Source organism: Clinocottus analis, unplaced genomic scaffold, assembly GCF_023055335.1.
Source record: "Clinocottus analis isolate CAN_PGR_092001 unplaced genomic scaffold, fCliAna1.0.p SCAF_7, whole genome shotgun sequence".
NCBI lineage: Eukaryota > Metazoa > Chordata > Actinopteri > Perciformes > Cottidae > Clinocottus > Clinocottus analis.
In genome coordinates, this window is record NW_027176229.1 from 60,001 (window position 1) to 87,500 (window position 27,500).

At 47.6% G+C, this 27,500-nt stretch overlaps 1 protein-coding gene across 1 annotated transcript in view; it reads left to right on the top strand.

The window, feature by feature from the left end:
• Positions 1-27,500, top strand: part of dapk1 (death-associated protein kinase 1) — a 64,655-nt gene that overhangs the window by 36,565 nt on the left and 590 nt on the right. Inside the window, 20 exon segments of the mRNA XM_068604558.1 lie at positions 1,221-1,373; positions 3,385-3,430; positions 3,548-3,637; positions 5,112-5,204; positions 6,798-6,917; positions 8,639-8,737; positions 9,088-9,186; positions 10,838-10,936; positions 11,032-11,229; positions 12,075-12,114; positions 12,117-12,271; positions 15,080-15,178; positions 16,974-17,051; positions 18,765-18,981; positions 21,239-21,424; positions 21,723-21,920; positions 22,674-22,812; positions 22,915-23,035; positions 23,302-23,490; positions 24,009-27,500. The exon segment at positions 24,009-27,500 is cut by the window's right edge and continues 590 nt beyond it. Coding sequence (XP_068460659.1) covers positions 1,221-1,373; positions 3,385-3,430; positions 3,548-3,637; positions 5,112-5,204; positions 6,798-6,917; positions 8,639-8,737; positions 9,088-9,186; positions 10,838-10,936; positions 11,032-11,229; positions 12,075-12,114; positions 12,117-12,271; positions 15,080-15,178; positions 16,974-17,051; positions 18,765-18,981; positions 21,239-21,424; positions 21,723-21,920; positions 22,674-22,812; positions 22,915-23,035; positions 23,302-23,490; positions 24,009-25,316 — 3,727 coding nt within the window. The 3' untranslated portion in view covers positions 25,317-27,500.

Below are 27,500 nucleotides of genomic sequence, written 5' to 3' on the forward strand. Positions count from 1 at the left end.
CACAGCGTGATGGTCGGTGCACAGCGTGATGGTCGGCATCAGCGTGATGGTCGGCATCAGCGTGATGGTCGGCATCAGCGTGATGGTCGGCATCAGCGTGATGGTCGGCATCAGCGTGATGGTCGGCATCAGCGTGATGGTCGGCATCAGCGTGATGGTCGGTGCACAGCGTGATGGTCGGCATCAGCGTGATGGTCGGCATCAGCGTGATGGTCGGCATCAGCGTGATGGTCGGCATCAGCGTGATGGTCGGCAGCAGCGTGATGGTCGGTGCACAGCGTGATGGTCGGTGCACAGCGTGATGGTCGGTGCACAGCGTGATGGTCGGTGCACAGCGTGATGGTCGGCATCAGCGTGATGGTCGGTGCACAGCGTGATGGTCGGCATCAGCGTGATGGTCGGCAGCAGCGTGATGGTCGGCATCAGCGTGATGGTCGGCAGCAGCGTGATGGTCGGCAGCAGCGTCGGGCTGCAGGAGGCTGCCTGTGTTCCTGCCAGTCTTTAGGTCTCATTCGGGGAGCATGAAACACTTTCACTCGCTGAATAATTGCCTTGATGACTTGTTTGTTGTGCGCGGCAGCTGCCTGCTTTGTTCTGCGGTGGATAAATGAATACGCATCTCGACTTGGGCTTGACCCGCGGCGCCTCCTCCACGTCCGTCCCAGCTGCCGCCTCAGTCAGCGGCTGGTGCTGACGAGCTGGAGAGGTTTCGGCGGGAAGGCCGGTGCTATCGCTCTTTTGTGTGTGTGTGCGTGTGTGTGCACACCTTGTTTTGCCTATTAAAACACGCCTTTGTCTCGTGCTGGTGTACGTGCACGTCGTCCCGGTAAAGCCTCTCTCGCTCACTGCGTTCGAGAGCCGGCCCCAGCTGCTGTTTGAGTAACACAACAAATACTGCAGGCTGATAGCGAGGCCTGATTAATGAGGCGATCACACCCCCACACCCACGAGGAATCAGGTCTGGGTTTCGGTTTGGAGGGCCGGGCTAATCAGCAGTGGGAGAACTTGCAGTGCTGGTGCTGGTATTCTCTGATTGCACCAGTTGTTGAAGCAGGTTAGATTGGAGGCTTGGAAGTTGTCGAGTTGATCAAAGCACGCGGTCAGAAAGAAATCCATCGCGTTTAAATTTGCCTCGGTAAACATTTCTCTGCCTGTATTGTGTTCTTTGTCTCTGTTGGTCCGCCCTCTAACCTTTTCATCCTGGTCATTGATGTGTGCAGTCTGAGCGGCGCGTCTCCCTTCCTGGGCGACAACAAGCAGGAGACTCTGGCCAACGTGTCGGCCGTCGACTACGCGTTCGACGAGGAGTTCTTCAGCAGCACCAGCGCTTTGGCCAAAGACTTCATCGCAAGGCTGCTCGTCAAAGACCCCAAGTATGTGTTTAATGTGTGTTTATGCATCATCTCTGAAGGGGAGGAACTGCGCAGCGTCAAACCAGATGTTGACCTTTTAATCAAAAGAGTTTAATTGGGGACGCTTCTACTACCTTTCATGATTGAAAAGTCTATAAAATGTGACAAATTGTTTGAGAAAAAATGACTCCAAGCCCTCAAAACAATGCTTCTTTTGTCCAAACAGCGGTCAGTGGTTTTTAAAGTCCATATATATTTTGTAAAAATCATCTGGAGTCGGGACATCAAATGAGAAATACAGCAGCTATGTACTATATAGAATTAAACAATTATGCAGCATTATAAATACAAAGCTCCATCTCTTCTCTGACTGATTAAATTATATAAGAATTTACTAAATATTTGCTCTTTCATTGGTTTTATTTAGTATTTTTAAGGCTAACTTATAGGAAACGTACACTGCAGGTATTCCACACACACCGGCCTCGTCACAGGAGGCGATGCTGTACCGTCTCCTTTACTCCTTTATTGCAGCGTTGCGTGCAACGTTGCCTTTATTGCAGCGTTGCTTGAGCAACGGGTGCAGCATCACTTGAAGGCCTCCAGCAGTCCTCCTCTTCCCTCGTCTCGTCATAACAAGGCGGCGGTGAATAATTCTCGGTGTGGCGATAATTTCATTTAGACGGACGAAGCGAGTAAAAGGCCTCGGGTCGCTTCTTTAACCCGACGGCGGCTGGAGGAGGAGACCGACTTTGCAAAAAAACAAACGGGGCTTTTGAGTAAAAAATGAATAATGAAGGGTCGCTTGAAGAAGACGCAGCTCGGCGATGTTTCACCAGGACGCCGAGCTGAGGCGGTTAATGCAACACTTCCTCACCTGTCGCTCTGTGGTTTGACTTTGACGTGTGCCTTTGGTTAGAAACAGAGGTGTGTGTGTGTGTGTGTGCTGGATCAGTATCAGATGATTGTTTTAGCTCACGATGACAGGCAAAAGCTTGAAACAATGTCTCTTTAATTGTTTTGCAGCAGTTGTAATCAGGGAGGTGACAACCACACCAGACTGAGAGACTCTGAATACAGTGTTGTTTACAGTTTTTAATTTATTTATGTTCTGCAACATCTTCTCCATCTCAAGCATGCAGTCGGTAGAGATGTGTACGCATGTGTTATGGAAAGTGGGAGACAAATACATTCTCAGTACCTCATGAGACTTGTTGTTTAAGAGAAGTATGAAGAGTTTCTAAAAGGAAATGCAATGTCTGAGACAACAAAGGTCAAAAAGTCACACGTATTCAGAATGAGGATCAAGATGATTTCATTAAGCATGTGTTGTATTAAGAACAAAGCGTCAGATGGTGTCTTTATTTGTGTAAATCTTAGATTTTGCCAGGTTTATACTAGTGATGCTTCAGTCGAGCTGTACATTATAATTAGTGTCCTCAAAGAGTCCACGATGTACTCAAATGTCTCACCAGCGGCAAAAACATAGAATAACAACAAATCTTTTTTTTGACATTTTGTGCCTGAAAAATGACCTAAATGATTAATTACCGGTGAACTTCATCTATGTAGTTTACATTTTAGCCGCCGGGACAAAGTTCAACGTCTCCAGCAGCTTTCTGACCACCACAGTTTTTATTACTGCAGGGTTAATCACTACTTATTATTAATATTAATATTAGTGTTTCTTCTTCGTTTCTTCTCTTCAGTCAGTGTCTCTGAACATGAACAGGAGGATCAGTTGCATTATTCAATTCAATCTGTTTTCTTTTACAGATTTAACTGTCATGAGAATGTGATTAAATATCTAATGAAAAGATATGGTGTTTGTCTCCAGGAATACAAAATACATTGTGTGTCAACGCACCCTTTCTGGGGAAAGCAAGTGTGGAGACTTTTAATAAGCTTGAATAATGATGAAGGCTTTATTCACTGATTTCTTTGAGCGTCACGTTGCTGCTTCACAGCAGGAAGCCCGTTGACTCAGGAACAGCAAAGTAAAGACACTCAACCAATATGTTTCTGTCCCCAGAAAGAGAATGACCATCCAGGACAGCCTGCAGCACCCCTGGATCAAGGTTGGACTCTTTATTGTGTGGCAGAAGTTCACGTTGACAAATGTCTGATTGATTTTGTCCGAGAACATTCTACTTTCGGCTTATTCTGCTTTTCTTTTGCCACATTTGTGAAATCAGCCAAAAGACACTCAGCAGGCGCTGAGCAGGAAGGAGTCGGCCGTCAACATGGAGAAGTTCAAGAAGTTTGCAGCTCGCAGAAAGTGGAAAGTAAGTGTTGTTTTCTTCTTTTGAGACGTCTCTGATTTCCCCAAACGCTCCAAACATCCAGTTTCAGGACCGACTCAAACAAAGCTTCCTCCACCCTCCTCCCCATCATCTGAAACACTTTGACAGCTCCTTGCCAAAAACCTCGACTTTAAAGAAGTTGTACTATTGATGCAATGTCTCCTTGTCTGCTTCACTGGTCGTCTCCTTGTCTGCTTCACTGGTCGTCTCCTTGTCTGCTTCACTGGTCGTCTCCTTGTCTGCTTCACTGGTCGTCTCCTTGTCTGCTTCACTTGTCGTCTCCTTGTCTGCTTCACTGCTCGTCTCCTTGTCTGCTTCACTGGTCGTCTCCTTGTCTGCTTCGGTTCCTCGCGGTTGCGCCGGCGTCGCTTCCTCGCCAGCGGCGGCGGTGCAGCCGTTGCTCCGTCTTTATGCTCCAGCCTGTGGCACGCTGGAAGCTTCTGGCTCGTCAGTAACCTCGATTACAGTTTATTTATGTCCTCTTTTTTTTTTAAACATGACAAAGCAGGTTTTAAAAAAGTGCCAGGTTTATAAAACATCACACCATACTTTTAATTCAAAGAGGAAATAAAATCCAGATGTAATAAATATCTGATTCTTTTGATTTGAAGGCCAGAAGACTGCAAACAAAAAGTAATAACATCTGTTCATCAATATATTTACTGATTTAGATCAATTTGTGAAAGGAAAAGAGCTGAGGGCAAAGGGCCGTGCTTTGATCAACAGTATGACCCCTCGCAGTTTAATACCAAACAACTCCTGAAAAGCCACGTGTCATTCTGGAAATGCATTTTAGATTACCTGTGTATGAAACAAATAGAAGTGTGGCTGCACTGAATGACGCTTCTCGTGAGGTTTTTGTAACATTGAATGAAGTCATCTCCCTAAAACAAAGATGCTGTGATTAATTTGATGCAATGAGTTGGTCTCTTTATATGAAATCAAGTTTCTTGATGTAATATAGATGTGACACCAGCAGTGAAGGTGTAGTTTTAAAGGCTAAACGCCAACAAACATATCAACTGGCTGAATATTTCCCACGATGAAAACATTATCATCACTTCAGAAGTTGTTTTTTTTCAATATGTTTTGACTTGTGGATGATACGGTGAAGATTTAGAAATTGAATGTCTGTTAAAAAATGAAGCTTTCCAACTATTCGCTGCAGCCCGAGAAGCACATTTGGTTTCATTCAGAGACGCGGTGCAAAAGATGATAAATGCTTATTACATCATTGTAATAATAATAATAATGGGCCTTTGTGGTGTGTTTATCCTCGGCCAGTTACAGATTGGTCACCAAACAGTAAGAAAGTTGATTATCAAAGGAATGAGTAAAGAAACTGACCTGAGTTGAAATAGAGCATAAAATTGTTCCTCCGTGTCTCCGCCTTCCCGCTCCCTTCATGGTCCCCTGAACGCCTCTCGACATTAACTTCCTCTTCTCTTTTTCCCAGCAATCCGTCCGACTGATCTCCTTATGCAACCGCCTGTCCCGCTCCTTCCTGTCCAGGAGCAACATCAGCGTGGCACGCAGCGACGACGCGCTGGTGAGACCCGGGCGTCCGATTACTCTGACATGACGCACAGGAGGAGAGGCAGCAGCAGAGTCACTGCCTTGCTCCGGGTTTGCAGCCACTAACACCTCCCAAAGCTTGAAATTGCACCAGAGTAAAACATCCACAACCAGAGAACCATTCATTTTATCTTCAATGCAAACCAAATGGATCTAATTACAGCCGCCTGGCGGCTTAATGAGTTTCAGATTGCTTTAGTGAAGTGCATTTTCTCATCAGACCCCCGAGCTCTCACTTCCAGCTCTGGTGTTTCTAACTCCACAATCCCTCTGAGGATCTTGAGCTCCGACGTGTAAGTGATCTGTTCCTCGTTTCCCACCAGAGCCACAGGTCAGGCGTGTGTGTGTGTGTGTGTGTGTGTGTGTGTGTTTAAATACAGTGTGAGCTCATAGGAATGTGAGGAGCAGTCTGGTTGGTAATGCACACAGTGAGAGTCTATATGCGAGATGTAAACACCGCGGCCTCGGCGAGAGGCTTAATCATTTAACCGAGGCCGGCCCCGGTTTCTACATCAGACCAGTACGATGCAACTTCCTGGTGTTGCAGGTGAGCTGCCAGGTAGAGCTCAGCGCCCCCTGCAGGGCACAAACACAGCTTTCCAACAGATCATTGTTGGCTGTGCAGCTCCGGGGTCAAATGCTTGACCTAAAGACTGGATCAGAGGGGTTTGAGTGTAAACTTTCAACCATAAGAAGTTGTTCTGTGTGAGAGGCTGTGAGGTCAGCATCAGGAGAGGCCCTGAAGGATTGGAAGCGAGGCTGCAACTAATGAGTGTTAATGATTTATTAATCATGTTTATGCCGTTAAGTTATTTTCTTGTATTATGTTCTTCTATAATCAATTCATCATTGCTAAGCACGTAAGAGATGATGTCACAGATAAGTTATAGCGGCAGACTGCATGTCGTTAGAGTAATCCTTCCACACAGAGGAACATGTCAGTGGATGGTGCATCCCTCTCTGTCATAACAGCTAGATCCTCACTAAATGGGTCCTGGATAAGTCCTGGAACATTATCTTTCATACAATGGGAACCCTAATTACACATCAAAGAGGGGGAGAAGATAGTTTGGTAAACATCTCTCCATCCTGCGTCTTGATATCCAACCTTCAGAAGGTTCAGAAGTCAGTTTGCTGCTCGCTTCCCGTTGTGTCTGCAGCTCCTCTGAGGAGGTGGAGGAATGCAGCTGGAGGGTCATGCTTGGCAGAGCAAGCGCCACATCAGCCTCGCCTCCTTCTTCCTCGCCTCCCTCTTCCTCACCTCCCCGCCTCGCTCGTCCTCATCTCTTTGTGCAGCGGAGCGTCACGGCTGATTTCCGTGCCGTCGGGCTGACTCCGGCTGGAGGTCATGGGGTCACATGTCACGGACAGAAAAGAGAGAAAAAAGATAGATTTGTGTGCAGCTGCAAGAAAAAAAAAAGCCTGCTCGTTTCTGTGTGTTTTCATGCATGAGGAGAAAGATGAAAGAGAGACTTAAGGGAGGGCAGCATGTGATAGAAAGAATTCACAGGATTAACTTCACAGGATTAGATCGTTCCAGCAGTAACTGTCTTTCCCACCCGTCCAGGATGAGGAAGACTCCTTCGTGATGAAGGCCATCATCCACGCCATCAACGACGACAACGTGCCCGGTCTGCAGCACCTGCTCGGCTCCCTGAACAGTTACGACATCAACCAGCCCAACAAGGTGAGCAGCTCACGCGCAGTGTTCATGACGAGTGTTCAAAATGTTTTCATTTAGGGTTCATTATTTGCTAAATGTCTCCTGTGCCACTTTCCTGTTAAATTCAAACTGGACTAGAACATCCATCCTCATGGTCTGAAGGAGTCCCATGTGCCTTTTTAAAGGCATTCAGTGCAGTCCACTTTCCCACCAACAGACTTCAGGTCAGCTCAGTGTCCTCACTAGAGCTGCTGACGGGTCCTTTTGAACCGGTGTCCAAACATGACGCTCTCTTTGAGGGACTGCATGGAAAAGCTGCACATCACAAGACCTTGTGATTGTGTGAGTCTGCGCTTCCTTTTGGGATGGAAGCTGACGGAGGAAGAGACAGAGGAAAGTCATGAACTTAAATGATCTACATTTTGTACCCGAGCCAGTTCTATTTGAGCAAAAGGTTTCCAAAGATTTAAGGAAGAGGTCACTTAGTTCAATCGGTTTATGAGAACAGACAAAAAAAAGACAGATTTACACTTCTTGAATAAAAAAACAACCACACAGAATTTCACATTTCTGCTCATTGACGTGCGTCACATCAGCTCTGAACAGACCGGAGTAAATAAATCTACACTTATCCTTGTCTATCTCTCTCTCTTTTACCTGAAATAGGCCACAACATGTTTAAATTTAAATATGTGAATGGGAAGAAAAGAGCATTGCAGAAAGGAAGCTGCGGTCATTGTAGTTGCACACATTTCAGTTTCTCCAGCTCAGCTGTCAACACCCTGAACCTCCATCACCGTGTCCACACTGTTTCTACTGTCTTCATCTCATTTCACCACGCTGCACCGTAACTACTTCTCTTTGACACTCCACATAGATGCAAGCCACATTTTCTTGTCACAGCACTTGCTCTATGTGCAGTGACGATAAAGTTGAATCTGAATACATTCATAAGAGAACGAGGTGCAGAACAGAGGTTGAGGTTCAGATGCAGACTTAAAGAGGGGAGGGACGATGAGCTAAAGAGAGGAGGAAGAGGAGGGAACTTGTTCAGTAAACGGTCGTCTCCATTTCCTTCCAGCCTCTTTCCTCTTCAGATACTCAAAGACTCATCAGACGTCTGTACGTCTACATTAGTTTCATAACAGCTTCACTTTTTGACAACCCGTTGAAGAGAATCTGTGTAATTTGTCGGCTCCAACTTAACCTTTTAGAAACCGTGCACGAAAAATCCTCCCGCTCCCATTTTAAGTCCCAGCATGCCCCATTCAGACAATCTTTTAGCATAAAATACGTAATTTTCCATTATTGAACCAAGTGACACAGTTTTTTGACTGAAACTCCTTCCTAACAGAACAAGACTTTGTTTTTTTGTGATTGTTGTTGCAGATTCTGATTCTTTAGGTCCTAATCTTTCCAAAAAGGTGTCTTATTGACGCTCCAGGAGGCTTTTTCAGGGGAATCTGGTTCATATCATGCTGAATGTTCATAGTTATGATCAACATATCTTTTAAAAGTGATTTGTTTTGCAGATATACATTTTTTTCCTAAGAGTTTGCTGAACAAATACGTACAATAAACACAAGTATTGGAATTAGTTTAGGGTTCCTACGACGTCTCAAACAGGGAAAAGGAGGTCTGGGGACAGAATTGGTTCCATAGTTTTCACCGGGTTAAAGATGCACAAATGCACAAACGCTCTCTGAACACTGAAAATGAGGATGAGTGTTGTTCCTGCGTTGCAGCACGGGACTCCTCCCCTCCTGATCGCAGCCGGCTGTGGCAACATTCAGATCATCGAGGTGCTGATGAGGAAAGGTGCCGAGATCCAGGCCCACGACAAGGTGAGGCCTCCTCCGTCTGCTCCGACGGCCAGCTGCTGCGTTTCATCAGACTCTGGCTGCGTACAGCATGAATGCATGCACCGGCTGCACTGCACCACGTACGGTAGAGACCAGCACACGCTAAACCCACATGTTTTGAAATGGATCGATGGATCCTAGAACCCATCAGCACCAACGGGACAGTCACAATGTAAACCAGAACCGTTTTGGATGCTCGCACATCTTCAAAATATGGCCGCTTCGTATCACCTGGCTGCAGACGGGCTCCCGGAGAGCTGGATTTTTCTGGTAAAGGTCAGGGATAAATCCTGGAATTTCTCCTCTTCTTCTTCTGCTCGAAAAACCTTCAGAACGGAGCCAACGCTATCTACTACGGGGCGAGACACGGCCACGTCGAGACCCTGAGATTCCTCCATGAAAAGAAATGCCCTCTGGATGTCCAAGATAAGGTGAATCAACACACACACACACACACACACACACACACATACGACTACTCGCCGCGGTGCGTTATCTATCGACAATTACTCACACACTCCTACCCATCAAACCTCTCGAGAGGCATCACTTTGATTTTTCTGAAAGGCCTAGACACACACACACACACACACACACACACACACACACACACACACACACACACACACACACACACACACACACACGCAATTCACACGTTCACACTCGCCGCAGTGAGCACCTGAGAAGCAAAAAAACAGTTACTCTGGCACTTTATCAGCTTATTTTCTGTTGCTATAGAAACAGGTCTTTGTGTGTGTGTGTGTGTGTGTGTGTGTGTGTGTGTGTGTGTGTGTGGCCTCAATCAGAGGCAGACGAAATCCCAAAAGCGTTTATTTTTTATCATCTTCAATCATTTTGTGTCTCTTCTGTCTGCCAGGATCAATAAAGTTTCTCTCACTTCATTACTTTAACTTTAAAAGAGTCTGTGTGACCAAGTAGTAATAATAATAGTATTATTATTATTATTATTATAAATAATAATAATAATTATTATTATTATTATTATTATTATTATTAAACTCATATAGCACTTTTCATTGCGGACGAGAGACGATAACAAACGGAACAAAAAGCAAACAAAACAAACAGGTGGAGGTGCTTCAACAGCAGCTTCAGGACCCTTCATGTCCATCGTCATCCTCTCATGAGAAAGACCTTTTCAACGATTCAATAGACATGTAAAGTTAGTCCCGCCCCCGTAGATCCATTAGACGCCATGTTAATGGAGGTGTCGCTTCCCTTCAGCGGCTCCTCTGCTCACGAGCTTCCTCTCTGACCGGCGGCCATGAGGTCGGAGCCGATGGATCATTTGTTCAGAGCCCGGTTGTCTGCGCGTGTCGGACGGTCACATCCCAGCATCTCGCTGCAGTGGAGGTTATCCGGGAAAATGTGGCGCGACGAACGGGGGAACCGTCGCTGCGTGAAGATATTGTTCCACACGCATGCTCCAGCGTTCAATGGAGGAGAGAGGCCGATGATGTCATCAATACGTCTACGAGGCCTCGGGCTGGACCGCGTGCAACCAGGATGCTGAAGCAGAAAATGAAATCATGAAAGCCACTGCTTTTCAGGTTGTACTGGTTTGCAACAACTGCACCCAGAGAAGCAACCGGCCGTTCACGGCAATGTGAGAGGAAAGTTGTTGTCCGCATTCGAGTTAGTGAGTTTTTTTCAGCTTGAATAATGAACGTTTGTCGGACTTTAAGCGATGCTGTTGAGGCTTGTCGGGCCGTCAAGGGAGACGCGCTGCACGAGAGTAGTTATTGTGAAAACTCTACAATCGGAAGAGTCGAGGAAGATGGAGAAAAGATTATTGTTTATCACAGACATGGTGATGGTGATAAGACTCCTGGACCCTAAAGGGAGATGAGAGGCGTCTGCTCTGATGAACCCAGACACCGGCGGTGGCTGATGAGGCTGAGAGAATGATGAAGACGATGAACCCGCGAAGACGGCAACATGAGAGCATTAAAATGATCATTTAAAATGAGACCGGCTAATGAGACCAGCTGACATCGCGGCTGTCGGCAACAAACGGTGAGTGAGCGTGAGTGACGGGTGATTTCTTGTGTCCTCCAGTCCGGGGAGACGGCGCTCCACGTGGCGGCTCGCTACGGCAACGTGGACGTGGTGAGCTACCTGTGCAGCATCCGAGCCAACCCGGACCTATCGGACCGGGTAAGCACCGTCCACGCACACAGAGGGTGGTTGTTGTTGTTGTTGTTGTTGTTGTTGTTGTTGTTGATGCCTTTGCCCTCTGCGTCCCCCTGCAGGAGCAGGAGACCCCGCTGCACTGCGCGGCGTGGCACGGCTACTCGCCCGTGGCCCGGGCGCTCTGTCAGGCGGGCTGCCACGCCGACGCCAAGAACCGCGAGGGCGAGAGTCCGCTGCTGACGGCCTCGGCCCGCGGCTTCGTGGACATCGTGGAGTGTCTGCTGGAGCACGGCGCCGACGTGGAGGCCACCGACAAGGTGAGGGGCGTCCAACGCTGCAGGCCGGCAGGAGGAGAGGAAGATGGAGGATGAGTGGAACCCAAACGTGTTGAGAGGAGCACCGACATCCAGTCATGTGATTTACATGTCTCTCTCTCTCTCTCTCTCTCTCTCTCTCTCTCTCTGTCTCTGTCTCTCTCTGTCTCTGTCTCTCTTTCTCTCTCTCTCTCTGTCTCTGTCTCTGTCTCTCTGTCTCTCTTTTTCTTTCTCCCTCTCTCTTCATCTCTCTCTCTCCCCCCTCTCTCCTCTCTCTCTCTCTTCTTCTCTCTCTCTCTCTCTCTCTCTCTCTCTCTCTCTCTCTCTCTCTCTCTTCATCTCTGTCTCTCTCTCTCTCTCTCTTCATCTCTCTCTCTATCTCTCTTCTTCTCTCTCTCTCTCTCTCTCTTCTCTCTCTCTCTCTCTCTCTCTTTCTCTTTCTTCATCTCTCTCTTTCTTCATCTCTCTCTCTCTCTTTCTTCATCTCTCTCCCCTCATCTCTCTCTTCATCGCTCTCTCTCTCTCTCTCTTCATCTCTGTCTCTCTCTTCTTCATCTCTCTCTCTTCTTCATCTCTCTCTCTCTCTTTCTTCATCTCTCTCCCTCATCTCTCTCTTCATCGCTTCTCTCTCTCTCTCTCATCTTGTCTTCTCTCTCTCTTCATCTCTCTCTCTTCTCTCTCTCTCACTCTCTCTCTCTCTCTCTCTCTCTCTTCTCTCTCTCTCTCTCTTCATCTCTCTCTCTCTCTCTCTTCTCTCTTCTTCTCTCTCTCTCTCTCTCTCTCTCTCTTCTCTCTCTCTCTCTCTCTCCTCTCTCTCTCCCCCCCCCCCCCCCCCCCCCCCCCTGCAGGACGGCCACACGGCGCTGCACCTGTCCGTACGGAGGTGTCAGTTGACGTGGTCCGCTGTCTCCTCAGACACCGTTGCCACGTGGACCAGCAGGATCGCCACGGCAACACGCCCCTGCACATCGCCTGCAAGGACGGAAACCTCCCCGTCGTCACGGCGATCTGCGGCGCCAAGGCCGGCCTCGACCTCCCCAACAAGGTGAGGACGGCCCGCCACGCTCAAACCAGTTCACCAGGACTAGAGGAACACGGAGGGTCCTGTGGCGTCCCAGCATGCACCATTCTGACAAGCTTTCAGCATAAAATACGTCTTTTTTCCATTTTTGAACCGAACGACACAGTTTTTTGACTGAAGCTCCTTCCTAACAGGACAAAACTTTGTTTTATTGTGATTGTTGTTGCAGGTTCTGATTCTTTAGGTCCTAATCTTTCATAAAGGTGTCTTATTGACGCTTTTTGGGGAATCTGGCTCAAATCATGCTGGATGTTCAAAATATCTTTTAAGAGAGATCTTTTTTTGCAGATGTACTTAGAACATACTTCACTGAACAAATACATACAATAAACACAAGTACTGGACTCAAACACAGTGAAAAACACTCAAACAGGGAAAAGGAGGTCTGGAGACATCGTTCAACAGTCTTTAAATTACTTCTTAAAACTTGCTTTAAAACTTGGTATTTCTGTGACACTGTTACAAAGAGCTCCGCAAATCAAGATTATCTATTTTTCAGGGATTAATTTGCATGCAGGTTTTATCAAATCTTCCTGCAGCATCATTGGCTGCTTTCTTCAATCTAAGTTGCTGTTTTCTTTTTTTTATTTCTCCTGTTCAGAAAACTAGAAAATGTTTTACTACAAGCTCCTGCAGGTAATAGTTCATGATTTGTAGGGTTGAGCGATGAGACTGAAGATCTTCTGAACAGCCAGACAATAACATCCTGCTGTATGTGGCCAAAAGTATGCGGACGCCCCGTGCATCCCGGCCTCTTACTTCTAAACAACACAATATCAAAGCTGCAGCGTGCGACGACGTTCAGGACACTTTTCTGTCGGACTTGCCGTGACCTTAACATCATGGTGTTGCACCTCACGTCGCTCTTGTGGCTGAATGGGAGTGAATCCTGCAGCCGGGCTCCATCCCCTGGTGGAGGAGCGGCTCCAGAGGGAGCAGAGGTTGTGGCAGCTGCAGCTTCACAGCGGTTTGAAAGCGAGACGTCGTGGCTTCAGCGTCCAGGATGCTTTGACGCTGTCGTGTCACAGGCCGAACAGAGGGATGAATGAACAGAGAGCAAACATTTAAAGGGATTAAAAGGGATTTCTGGAAGTATAAATACATGCAGCTTCAGGATTTATTTTGGTCCTGCGTGATCTCAGCATCCTGGCATCCAGTGAACATATTTGATATTTTCTGTGGTCGTCGCTGAAATTCAGAGGTCCTTTGAGCTGAGGTTGTAACATCTGTGAGCGCTTTATTTTGCCCTGAAAGCGGTCTGGATTTGAATATCTGCAAGCTAAGCAGCTTTTATTTTCCTCCTATTTCTGTGAAGTGATGTTTTTTAAGGGCGCTCTCACATAACTGGTTTATATCTGACTGAAGATCCATCCTGCTTTGTCTCTCTGCCAAGCACCGCTTCCCACACAAGTCTTTTTATTCACTTTCTATTTTGACGCCTCATGTTTGAATGTACTCTGCGATGGGATCGCTCCTCTCAGACGCTGGAAGCCCCCTCGGCTTGTTCTGCATACAAATGTCTTTTCTCCCAGAATAGTTCAAGGAAAGTGACGGAGACGTTGAGATTTATTCAGTATTTTCAGGATTATTCTCTTTTTTGTCCCGCGTTGCCGAGTCGATGCCTGTGTTGAGCCTTCGCTGTCAGCTGCAGACACTCGTGGGGGGAAAGATGTAGACGGGTGGAGTTGAAAGTGTCTCCTGTTGTGTTTACAGCAGAATAAAACGGGTGAAGGGCGTCTCGTTATCTCGAGTCGTGACAGAAGGGAACTGATTGGAACGCTGCTTCCAAACACAATTGTTGTTTTGCAAAAGCTTTTCTTTTGACTTCTGCTGACTTCCTGCTTTGACTGGTGAAGGGGCTCTTTAAAAAAGAAGTAAACTCATCCGTCGCCATGTTGAGAGCCGTTGAGAGACAATTGAAATGCTCCACCACGCACAGCATTGGTGGGTTTTAATAGTTTGATGTCCAGTAAACATTTTGATATATTTTACCACTGTAATTGGACCTTTTAGTTCCTGTTATCTGCCAGTTAAACAAAGGTGCGTGCATATTATATTTCCAACCTACAAACAGTTACTTCTCCCATTTGACATCTATCTTTTTTAAAAGTATTCTGATGATAACTATGAACATCCAGCATGAGATGAGCCAGATTCCCCAAAAAAGCCTCCTGGAGCGTCAATAAGACACCTCTATGGAAAGATTAGGACCAAAAGAATCAGAATCTACAACAAAAATCTCAATAAAACAAAGTCTTGGTCTGTTAGGAAGGAGTTTCAGTCAGAAAACTGTGTCGTTCAGTTCAAAAATGAGGAAAAATTATGTATTTTACGTCAAAAGATTGTCTGAATGGGGCATGCTGGGACTTAAAATGGACGCTGTTTCCAAAAGGTTAAATAACAGGTCTCAGAATGAGTCTGAGGGGAAAAGTCCTTCTACATGACAGACGCTGGACTTTCATTGATCGGCTGCTTCAGTGAAACATTTCTTTAATGAGGATTTGCTGCGTGCGTGACGTGTGTGAAGGGGAACAGCGCTGATCGACATAATAGATGGACAGAAGTTATGTTTCCTCCTCTTTTTGAACACTGTCTCTCTACAAACTGAAGGAGCCAACTAAAGGCAGACGGGTTTGGTTTGGTGGAGCAGACGTCGTCTCCTGCTGCAGGATCTCCTCCTGTGTTTATATTATTGTTATAAGACATTCTGCTGAGTCGTCGCTCTGGCCGGGCTTCAAGACAACGCTGTCATGTCTGTGTGTCCCCATGCAGCACGGCAGAACGCCCCTCCACCTGGCGGCCAACAACGGGAGCCTGGAGGTCGTCCGTCACCTCTGCCTGGCCGGAGCCAACATCGACGCCGTCACCGCCGTGAGTCTCTGAACACGCGTCCTCACGTGAGGAGGAGTCACATGCAGCCCGGCCAGTGACCGGGGAAGGCTTTGAAATCCTTCACCTGGAGTCGTGTCTGTCCTCTAAATGTGTAGTGAACATAGACATCTGCTCATCATGAAGCATTCTTTGTAATGAACGTCCCTCTGCAGCCGTGATGTCACTTTATTGTGGCGTTTATTGTCTGCTTTAGTTCAAACGGTTATTGGAAGGCTCTCCTGCCAGATGTCTTTTTCTCTCTCTGCATCCTCGAGCCGTTAATATTGCATGACAGCCGATGTGCCGTGCATGTTTCATCTAAAAGCACATATTGAGATGTATAATTCATCACCTGCCGGTCAGCTGACGGGAAGCTCGTGGCTCCATTCCTCCGTTTTATTTCAGCCTCTTGTTACGAGTCTCTCCTCCTCCTCATCCTCCCCCTCCTCCCTCCCACAGATGATCTCTCGCTCTAATATTAGTTGCACGGCCGGCGCTCGCATCATCTGCCCGTTGCTAAGCTGCGGTGGTTGTGGTCTCTGAACACTTTGAATGTGCTCACGTCCATCAGACTCTGTGGTCACCTTTTGCCTCCGGCTGCATTAATTTACATTCCTGACATTTAGCTGAACCGCCCGGCTTGAAGGTCAGCGCTCTTTACGCTCTTTTGATATCATGCGTCCGGAGGTTTGAGCCAAGAAGAGAAGAAAGCTAGAACATGTCTTCAGTGAGTTGTTTTTTTTCTCCCGAGATAAAATACTTTCACAACAAACCCAGCTGAGCGGCAGGACGCTCTCAGTGGGCGGTTCAGGCTGTCGATGTGGTCGAGTCCCTGTGGAGCGGCAGCCAGATGGCAGCGCGGCCGAGAGAGGCTTGGAGCGTGTCGGCGCTGTGTCGCTGTGTCGGAGGAGGCTGAGGGGAACACTTTGGGGCGATGGGGGGCAGCTGTAATCAAACTGCAACCAACTCTGTGCTCGGTGCTCAAAGGGCAACCGATGTCACTTCTTTTCAGTCTGCTTCAGGTGCTCGATCTGATCTGTCTGATGAATTCTGCATCCGTCAGGTTCACAGATTTGACGATTAAAATAAGAAACTGCGGGTGTGTAGTCAGTGTGTAGTTGGTCAGCCGTCTCTCTGCTCGAGGCGATCGCTTCGAGCATGACGCAGCGGAGTGTGTGACAGGTGGCGGATGAAATGCATGGTGGGTAATGTAGGCAACAGTGCGTGGAATAAGAAGATCATTCATCTGGTTGTGCTGCACCAAAGTTGGTCCTTTTTTTTAAAAAACTAAAAACTTCCCGAGTCCAACAGGTTATAGAAGTCTGACGCTAAATCAGCTGAGATGGTTTTAAAAAAAATGTATAAAAATAGCTAGGCATCAAAAATAATTGATGTGATGTTATTAAAAAAAAAGAAAATTAAAAAGAATATATTAACAAACAAAACATAAAATCTCTTAACTTTAGTTAAAGCAAACAATGGGCACTTAAAATGCATTATAACTGTGATTATAATGTATTACAACTTCTAATACATTATGAACACTATGATTCTTGCAATTATGAAATATTTTGCTGGTTGAAATGCTTCATTATGAACACTATGAGCAGACTAATGTGTTATTAAAAATGTGTATTTGTGATCTGGTCACAGGTCTCTGATGCGGCATGTTGTGCTGCAGACTCCAGCATCTAAAACGCCAAGAATATAAAACTATGAGATGTTAGGCGTCATTAGAAATGTTTGACTGTAACAAACTAAATGATCAGCTCCTTTTCTGTGTTCGCTCCCTCAGGATGGAAAGACTGCAGAGGACCTGGCCCACACCGACCAGCACGAACTCATCATTTCTTTGTTGGGAAAGCTCAAAAAGGTGAAACCTCATCAATGATACGTTTCATGTTATTTAAACTGGAGGGAAAAGACGTGACGCAAAAGCAGTTTCACAAACACTCATAACTGAGGTGTGGAGACACGGATCAACAGGAAGTGTCAGGTGTCAGCATCCCTCCCTTTTTTTAGACATTTTGTGGCAGCACTTGACACACAGGTTATAAAAAGATGCGCAGCCTCACAGGTTTGATCTTTAAAAAGGAATCCGATACTGGTATTATAGTTTTCAGGAACAGTTTTCTGCCGACGAGGTTTCACAGCCACATGATGCTCTTTGACAGCTGGGATGAGGATGAGGATGCTTTCCTCCTTTTGACCCCTCACATATTGAATGAACTGCCAGGGCGACTTCACCCAAACCTCCTAGTCACATGACACTCAGCTCGCCGGAGGTCTCCACCTCTAGCTCCACCTCCAGCGTTCCCGGTCCGACTCGAGTCCCGTCCACCAGAGCACCCGCAGCGAAACCAACTTCTCCTCTCATCCAGGTCTAAAAAAATGTATAATGTTTCTCCAGAAAACCTGCTGAGACTCGGTGCAGAGTGTGAAAACATGACAGCAGCAACTGTGAAAACAGTCATCCTCTGCATATGCTGCGCTAATTTAAAACTCCTCTCTGGCACGTTGAACCCAGAGGAAAAAAGAAATGACACACACACACACACACACACACACTCATCCCAGGTCCTCAAACTTTTAGAGAGAACGTGGATTACTTGTAATTCTCCTACTTATTGAACCAGAAACTTCCTTTATTGGCGTGTTGAGCAGGTGGGAGGAGCTTAGTCTCTCTTCCCCCTCAACCGCTCAGCGCATCTGAAGCTTCTGGTCCGTGACTCATCTGCTGCTCGGTTATAAATGTGTCTCATGTTAACAAATGTTATGTTGTTTTGTGTTAATTCTCTTATTTTTACATCCTGGTGTCCAGCGTTTCATGTAAACGTGAGACATGACTCTGTTCACTTCGTGAGTGGATTTAAATAAGAAAAAACGGAGCTAAAAATATAATCAACTGTGAAGATGATTTGCATTTAACATTTATTATGGGTGTCCTTTTCAGCTAACCGATGCAGATATTCCTTCAACTATTGTTCCCTCTCATGCATGTTTATTGCATATAATATAATAATAATATATGTTTAAGATATAATATATTAATATAACATATAATATAGTTTATTGCATGTACGTATCCTGTGCAGGCGACTCTGTTCTCTCCGCTGGCTGTTTGACTTCATTGGGCAGAACGACGGTCTCTGTGTTGTGTTGTTTGTATTCTGTAGTGTTCAGCACATTTTCATCGTGCAACACACAGATTAAAAAGAAAAGATGGATCAAACGGCCATCTAGAGACCAGTTTTCTGCTCATGGTGCGCGGAGAAAAAGTGAATTGTATATTAATAATGTAATGAAAATAACAATAATACGCTTTATTAGCTCAGCACCTTTTTAATGAAAGTGATTTACAATAAAGGAAAAAGACATGGAATGAACATAAAAACAAGGGAAATAAGATGGGGGAGACGTAATGACGCAATAAAATAGATGAAAATATATTAAATAAAACACATAGAATGCATAACAAAAGACGTGAAGGAAAAAGCGATGCACAGCATGCACATCTAGGTCTTCTGCCTTGTGGCGCTCCGTGTCACACCTCCACGTGAATCCTTCTCTTCTCTCTCCGCTTCAGGACAACCACAAGCTGAGCTACATCCAGCAGCTGCGGCCGACTCCGACCGTGCAGCCCAGGATCAAGCTGAAGCTGTTCGGGCACTGCGGCGCCGGGAAGAGCTCCCTGCTGGAGTCTCTGAAGTGCGGCATCCTGCGCGGCCTCTTCAGGAGGAAGAGGACGCGCATGTCCAGCAGCAGCCGCCACCCGAACTCCCCCGTCAGCTCCAAACCCGCCGGTAGGTGACGGCAGCACAACCCCTCATGAAGATGAAGCTTCCACCTGCCGGGGGCCTGAGATGCAGGCCAGGATGATTAGCTCGGTGCTCAACGCCAGCCCCCTTTCATCAGACCCCATCAGTCAGCGGCGTGACGTGCAGCAGAGCTGCTTTTATTTTTAGCCACATTAGACAGTCTGCTCTATTTCAACATCGCTCTCAGAGGTCAGTCCTAGACTTGGGGAGGGTCTCAGATTGTCGGTCCGTGCAGTGTTTCACATCTGGAAGTGACGGACAGGTGTACAAGCATAAGAGAAAATGAACTGCATTCAAGTACGAGGGACTTAAGATCAGGAACACGAGGCTGGTTTCCTCTTTTTTCTTTTTATTCACCAAAGAATCTCCCTGGAAACAATCGTGGCTTGAAGATGTTCTTCCCTTAAGTGAAGCATCCATCCATTATTCCTAACCACTTATCCTTTCCAGAGGGGGGGGTTGGAGCCAACAATGCGTGCGTCACGATAAGAGATGAACGAGCTGGAGGTCTCGTTTTTTCTCCCTGAAAAAAAGACAAATGTGACAAAGGCTGAGAACCTTTTTAAATAAACGGATGACATCATCTCATATTAATCGCAGGCCCCTGAATTTATAGGAATTTGACTTTGTGACATCATCCGAGTGTCCAAAGAATTGATTTATAAAATCACTTCACAACGTAACTTGTGATTTCCCCGTCTCCCTCTCTCCCCCCAGTTTGCCCAGCATTAACCCCATTCCCCCAGTAACCCTCACTGGAACCTGAAAGTAGAAACAGGTGGTCCTATTCTTGTTGCTTTTTGTTGTGGCAGTCAGTCCTGCAGGTATGTGTCACACACACACACACACACACACACACACACACACACGCCATTGTGTTTCCTTTAACCGCTCTATTTGGCGCTCTGAGCCATTACCTCCCAGACGGACCTGATGCTCGCTACGATAATGAGCCGCATCGTGTTACCCATCCCGTCCTCTATGCTATCGGGAAACCCGTCAGAGCTGCAGTATCCAGGGCTGAAAGGGCTTTTCTTCTTCTTCTTCTTTCAATCCTAGCTGATTTCAGGAACGGCCTTTTATTGAGTCTACCTCCTCTGCAGCGATGCGAGTCCACAGTGAAGGGAGGGGGACAAGCGGTACGTCACCAGGTCCATCCCTCTGGTGGTCCTTTCTCAAACGTGCGTCACATCTGGTTCTGATGTGAGCCCGTCGGTGTGGCACGTTCATAACTCACAGTCACCTTGGTCCACTGTGAATGTGTGAACCCCAAACTGGACATGACACCAGAAAGGGTTCTGTCCTCTCAGGCCGTTCACGCGTCGGACAACTGAGACGGACACAGAGGAGAGGTGGTGACGGCAGCTGGAGGTGCTCATGGATCTCTGTTTTCTAGGGAAAAGGAGCGATGGCGCTGACGCAGACATACGAGCAGAAACCCCATCCAGCCTGTTCGTCGTGCACCGTTCCATTTATTCAATTATGCCCCGAAAAGCGAGAGGCCTCGACCTCCTTTTGACCTTCTGTCAGTTGATGCTTCATGTCTTCATGGAGGAGTCTAGCTGCGTCACCGTGATCAGAGAAAACAACAACACAGCTGAAGATCATTCATCACGGCCGTTAACTTCCATCCAACTCTGAACATCTTTCACCGCCAGAAATCCTGCACTCGTCTACACTTCTTCACAGCGCTGATTTTGTCCAAATGAGGCAATATGAACCAAAAACATGATACAAAACAAAGTGTAGGTGTGGTCCTTCACAGAGTGAAGTAATCCAAAGGTGACGTGTGCGTCGGTGGTTCATTTGTCATGAAATGGCGCCACCCTGTGTTTGAAAGTGTGGATGCAGATCGTTCATTCTGGGACAATCGTGACGACTCGAGTCGGGTGTTTTCTTCCTGAATGTTTCAACCTTGTTCATGAAATGTTTAGGAGTAGATTGAGACTCACTCCAGGTTGTGTTGCAGAGCTCTGGGCCGCTGTGTGAAGTTTCTCCTCTTAGAAAACGTTCAGATGTGTTCACATGTTTTAATTTGAGTGTTTAGACATTGAGGCACACATGTGATGCACTGAAACGGATGTAAAATATATATTTAGAAAATGATTCTGTGAATATTTTATTCACACATTTGTAGATTTTTGTTTGAACACATTTTGTGATCCAATGCTTGTGTTGAACAAAAGAACATCTGTGTGTTGTCTTTCCCGCTGCTGACGCTCCGTCTCCTCGTGTGTTTCAGTGTCGGTGAGCATCTCCAACCTGTACCCGGGCTGCGAGAACGTGAGCGTGCGCAGTCGCAGCATGATGTTCGAGCCCAGCCTGACCAAAGGCGTCCTGGAGGTCTTCTCCCCCGTCCACAGCGCTCTGTCCGCCGCCGACGACCAGGCCACCAAGGCCATCGACATCCAGCACGGCAACATCAACGGTGAGGAGGAAAAAGTCCCAAAAAACAGAGTTTTGGAGTTCACGATATTATTATTTTTTTAAACGAAAGAGCATCTATTCTGTGAGTTGTGTCTGGATGACGAGAGCTGTCAGTTGGACTTTTGGGCTGAGCATTTTTTTAAGCGCAGCGAAAAAGTGCGATCAAAACGCGCCGCGCAGCGTTTAAAAGGCGCATGAAAGGCCGTACCAGAGGAACACGATAGTTGAGCTAGCGACGTGTCTTTGAGAGTAGCGTCTGGTGCGACGAGCCCCTCACGCTCACCCCCCTCTCTCTGCAGGCGTGGGCGAGTTCAGCGTGTGGGAGTTTTCGGGGAACCCGGTCTACTACTGCTCCTACGACTACTTTGCGGCCAACGACGCCACGGCGATCCACCTGGTCCTGTTCAGCCTGGAGGAGCCGTACGAGACCCAGCTGGGACACGTCACCTACTGGCTGAACCTGCTGAAGGCCCTGCACCTGCCCCAGGACGACATCGGTGAGACGCCATGGACTCAAGTCCCGCTACGTTCTCGTCAGCCCTGAAATACTTGCAGCTGAAATGTAAAATTGAGCTTAAAAACTATTTCATCCAGACTCTTAATATGGTCTTTAATCTCAGTAAAAGATCACGCTGTGAGAATCTTTTTTACTTCACGTCATAATTGGACCTTAAGCTTGAAACTGCGTGACTCATTTATTTAAATGGTTCAGGTGTTGTCACCTGACGACTATCTTTGGTCTGCAATTTTATCAATTTTATCTCCAGAGACTTGACAAGATCTTCAGTAAAGACTGTGGCCTTTGTGATACTTCATGTTGTCACATGGCGATGTGATAACAGTCGTTGAATTTCATCAAACAGGACCTCAATAGTCAATAAAAGCATTAAGTAGTAGTAGTGTTTATCACATATGTGATCATTTTAGTTATGTAAGAATCGCAAGAATAATATAAAGACAACTTAAACGGTAAAAAAGATCTAAAGCTGTTAGATAAATGTTGTATTTTTTACTTTTTAATGAGTAAAAAAAGTCAAATACTTGCCTTTGAAATGTGGTGGAGTAGATTGGTGTAAAAAATGTAAAATACTCAGTGACAGGCCAAGTACATCAAAGTGTGTACTTCAAACGTTACACACCATGAGTGTCCGTGGCTGCTGAACCCGCCGGCAGCCGCCATCTTGTTCTGTGTTTGGTAAATGCAGCTGGTGGCTCTTTGAGTGTAAAAACCAAACCGTGTCCTCCTGCAGCGTTCGGCGGCCGGGTGCAGCAGCCCCTCGTGGTCGTCCTGGTGGCGACGCACGCCGACCTCGCCGACGTGCCCCGAGCCTTCTCTGGCGAGTTCACCTACGACAAGGAGAACGTGCTGCTCAAGGAAGTCAGGAACAGGTTGGGACTCCAACGAGGTCTGGCACCGCAGAGGCCAAAGGCAGGCGAAGGGTGGTGCTTCTTCCTGTGTCTCAGTCCCGTTTCTTCATGTTTGTTTCTCAGGTTTGGAGTCGACCTGCAGATCAGTGACACGTTGTTTGTGATGGATGCCGGAGCCTCCAACTCCAAAGACATAAAACTACTGAGGAGTCACCTGCAGGAGCTCCGCGCCAACATCATCTCTGTGAGCAGGCTTAATACACACACACACACACACACACACACACACACACGTCTTTACCTTCCAGATGTGTACTTTATAAATTCAAAATGTGTCTGAAGAGGATGATCTCTACAGCTGAGAATCTTTAGAGGAAGATATTGAATTCAAGCAACTACATCTGGAATATTTTTCCTTTTTCATTCATCAGTTAATATCTTCAGGAATCCTGGCGTGCTGTGAATCCAGGTGTTAACCCCTTCCTCCCCTCCTCCTCCTCCCCTCTGCAGAAGTGTTGTCCCATGACGCTGCTGTCGGAGCGATTGCTGTCGACGCTGCCGACCTGGAGGAAGCTGAGCGGACCCAACCAGCTGACGTCCTGGCAGCAGTTTGTGAGCGACGTCCAGGAGCAGATCAACCCGCTGGTCAGCCAGGAGCACCTGCGCACGCTGGCCCTGCAGCTGCACAGCATGGGGGAGGTGCGTGTGTGTTTGAACGGCTTCAGGCTGTATGCAGGTGCAGGGGAATGAAATTATACCTGTGGGAGGCCAGGAAATATCATTCTGAATGGATTCCCACATTTATTTATTTTTATACAAAGAAACATCTGTATTGTGATCAAACGTCAGAATCACATAGTTCAGTTCATTAGATGACCACCGGGGGGAGCCGTTTGATCGTGAACACAGAAAAGCCAAACCTTCTTGTCAGCTGTAAACGATTAGCCACATTTATTATCAATGAATTATTCTGCTCATGTTTATGTTACCAGAATGACTCGACCCTCCTGAATCTGAAAAGTTGTTTCTTTATGTTTTTACTTTTGTTTTTAGGCTCACTGGGTCCTCTCTGTCTTTCAAAGCATCAACTTTGTCAACATGTTCCCACATATTCAACTTTCTGTCCATGTTTTTCTTCATTTCTCCTCACTGCTCTCCCAGCGGTGTCTCTCCTCCATCACCTCCTCTCACCGCTCTCCTTCTGTTTCCTCCCACAGATCAACATCATGCAGAGCGAGACGGTGCAGGACGTCGTCCTGCTGGAGCCTCGCTGGCTCTGCAGCAGCGTCCTCGGCAAGCTGCTGTCCGTGGAGACGCCCAAGGCCATCCACCACTACAGGGGGCGCTACAGGCTGGAGGAGGTGCAGGCTCTGGCCCCCGACAGCGACGTGGACGAGCTGCTGCAGATCCTGGACGCCATGGACGTCTGCGCCCGCGACGCCACCAACCCCGCCATGGTGGATATCCCCGCCCTCATCAAGACCAACGGCCTCCACCGCTCCTGGACGGAGGAGGAGGAGGAGGAGGACTCCATGCTGTACGGCGGCGTGCGACTCGTCCCCGCCGAGCACCTGACCCCCTTCCCCTGCGGCCTGTTTCACAAACTGCAGGTCAACCTGTGTCGCTGGAGCCACCAGCAGAAGCCCGAGGAGGAGGGCGGGGAGGATTTCGACGGAGACATCCACCTGTGGACCAACGGGGCCAAAGTGAGCCAGGGGGGAGCGGAGGCCATGATCCTGCTGGTCAACCACGGCCAGGGGGTGGAGATCCAGGTGCGCGGGCACGACTCCGAGCGGGCCAAGTGCTACACCCTGTTGGACACCGCCTGCAGCATCACGGAGAACCTGCTGGCCTCCACGCTGCCCGGTCTGCTCACGGCCAAATACTACCTGAGTCCTCAGCAGCTGCGGGAGCACCACGCCCCCATCATGGTCTACCAGCCCAAGGACTTCTTCCGCGCACAAGTCCAGCGGGAGTCGTCGCTCACCAACACCATGGGCGGCTACCGCGAGAGCTTCAGCAGCATTCTGTCGTTCGGCTGCGCTGAAGTTTACCAGCAGGGCACTCTGGGGAAGGACATCCACATATCGGACGTCCCCCTGCTGGCCCGCCGGAAGCTCTGCCGCATGCTGGACCCCCCCGACGCTCTGGGCAAAGACTGGTGCCTGCTGGCCATGAACCTCGGGCTCACGGACCTGGTGGCCAAGCACAGCAACGGGACTCCGAACGGAGCCCCGCCCCCTGAGCCGGACTCGGACCCGGACTCCCAGCAGGCCGCGCCGCAGCCCAGCCCGACCGCGGCGCTGCTGCGGGCGTGGAGCGCGCGAGCCGACAGCACCGTCGGCGTGCTGATGGCCAAGCTGAGGGAGCTCGGCCGCCGGGACGCCGCCGACTTCCTGCTCAAAGCGTCGCCCGTCTTCCGGGTCAACATGGAAGCGGTGGTCGCCGCCGCCGCCAACGGCTACCCGCCCACCTGCAACGGCGGCACGTCGTACAACTCCATCAGCTCCGTCATATCCCGCTGAACTCCACAGGAGGGGGGAGGGGGGGGGGGGCTCAGCTTCAGCTGACGGGACATTTCACCCCGAAATATGTGGGCATGAACATGAAGTGCACTCGTCCAGCTGCTCGCTCCTAAATGGCTCCCTCGCGTCGGCGTGTGAACCAGATGTTGTGTTCGTGCTCCACAGCTGTACAGCGGTCCTTTTCCTTCCACTATGAATGTCGTGAACGAGCTCCAAAGAGGAATCCTGTGCTTTTACTCTGATCTTAATCTTGTCGTGCTGCTAGTTTATATTTCCCTCTCACTTCTACGGCACAAGGAAGTCTCACTCTTCTCTCAGCTGAAGGACAGAAAAGCTACGTTTGGGGAAAAAGCATCAACTCTACGTGAAGGAATGATTACAACGGCAGTCTCAGGGTTGGACCTTTTTTAAAATATCCAAATGAAAACTGAGGACTTGCCGTCTTCGCTCACTCCGTCCTCCACATATTTACTATTATCTCCCTCCTCGCGTCTGTTTTACTGATGTGACATTTGGGCCGTTCGAGCTTAGTGTTTAATAAATTCAGAGCATTTTTCAGAGTGCCTTTGTGGCCTTCTACCTCCCTAAAGAGCACAAATAGTCTTATTATAAAAGAAACCATAGTTCTTTCCCAGCATTTGAAGATCTGTGCCTTGTTGACACTTAATTTCAATCAAGTCTAAAGTCTTAAAATGAGAAAAGGTCGTCGTTAATGAAGAGAGGAGAACCAGCTCGGCTCACGATTAGATTTCACTGTTTTCTGTCTGGTGTTTGCGTCGCTGCAGAAGATGAAGCGTCTCACTGGAGGCGGCGTGGAGGCAAACGACACCGTCGTGTTTTAAAAGGTGCGTTTGTGGGTTCGTACGGATGAGCTTCTGGAAGCATTACGTCATCATTCATACAAACAGAAATCTCGTCAGGATTCATTTCTGGTAACACTTTATTTAAGGAGTCCCATTCCTCTGCAAGAGCAACGTCAACTACAGCGAGACGGTCGTTTGTTTGTTTGTTTGTAGGAATTTCCTTAGAAAACCAAAAAGAGATCAAATTAAACTTGAGTTAATAATGTAATATTTTCTGTATCGAATACTAAAAGCATCTCTAGCAGCTTCATCATGTTTGGAATTAAAGCTGCGCTAAAGAAAACGCTTTCTCCATCATGCAAACTGTTCACATTGTTGGCTTATTATTACTCGGTTAATCTTTTCAGCTGTATTATTATTAATATCTGTAGATACTGAACTGTGTTTTCAGCTCGTAAACAAGGAACCATGCAGTAAACAATGTCTCGTATGGACCTGCAACAATGTTCAAACTGCCAGTCAGCAAAACCTTATTTTCAGTTCCTCGACTATCACTATGGGACCTTTAAAATAAAGAGTAACTATCAATGAAACTATTTTCTGGTTCTGGTAGAACCGAGTCTGAAGGGTGCTGACCCGTCCAGCGCCGAACACAACAGGGTCCATGGAGCTCGGCACCGAATCAGCTGAGCTTCCTTTACTTTGAGTAGAAAGTTGCACCAAAACGATTCAGAAAAAGTTCACTTTCAACATTTTCTACTGAGCTGAAAGGTCACGTCCAGTGAACGCACCTTCTTAAAAGCCTCAGCAGGTTTCCTGCGTCGCGTCGCTGCGCTTCTGTCGAGCGGCAGTAAAGCTTCTCTGGTGTCGGGCGACCGCGTCACATCTCCCTTTTTGTCTTTTTTAATGCCGTGAAGCCGCAGCTCGACTCGGCAAAATCAAAGGAAAAGATGGCGTGAAGTTGACCTGAAGCGTCCTTTTTGTGGAAGCTGTTTTATGATGCTGATTAGAAGAAATGAAAATGCTCTTTTTTCTCTTTCAATCCAATGAAGTTACACTTTCTTCTTCCAGGACGCAGTGTGACAGTTTGATCAAATCAATAAAGACGTGCCAGAGTGCAGTGTTTCCTGTCCGCCGCTCTTCCCCCAGTGTCGCCGTCTGTTGGATAAAACTTTAAATACTATTTCAAATACTTCTCTCTGTCTCGGCCTGAACTCGAGGCCCGTTTCCTCGACTTCTTCTGTTCTCTCCGTCGGCCCGAACGCGTCGACCCCAACGACCCCAACGACCCCAACGGAAATGAATGTACGACACGTCTCTCCTGAGAATATACAACCAGGAAACAAATCAAAGATACGGAGAAGAAAAGCTCAACGTGTAC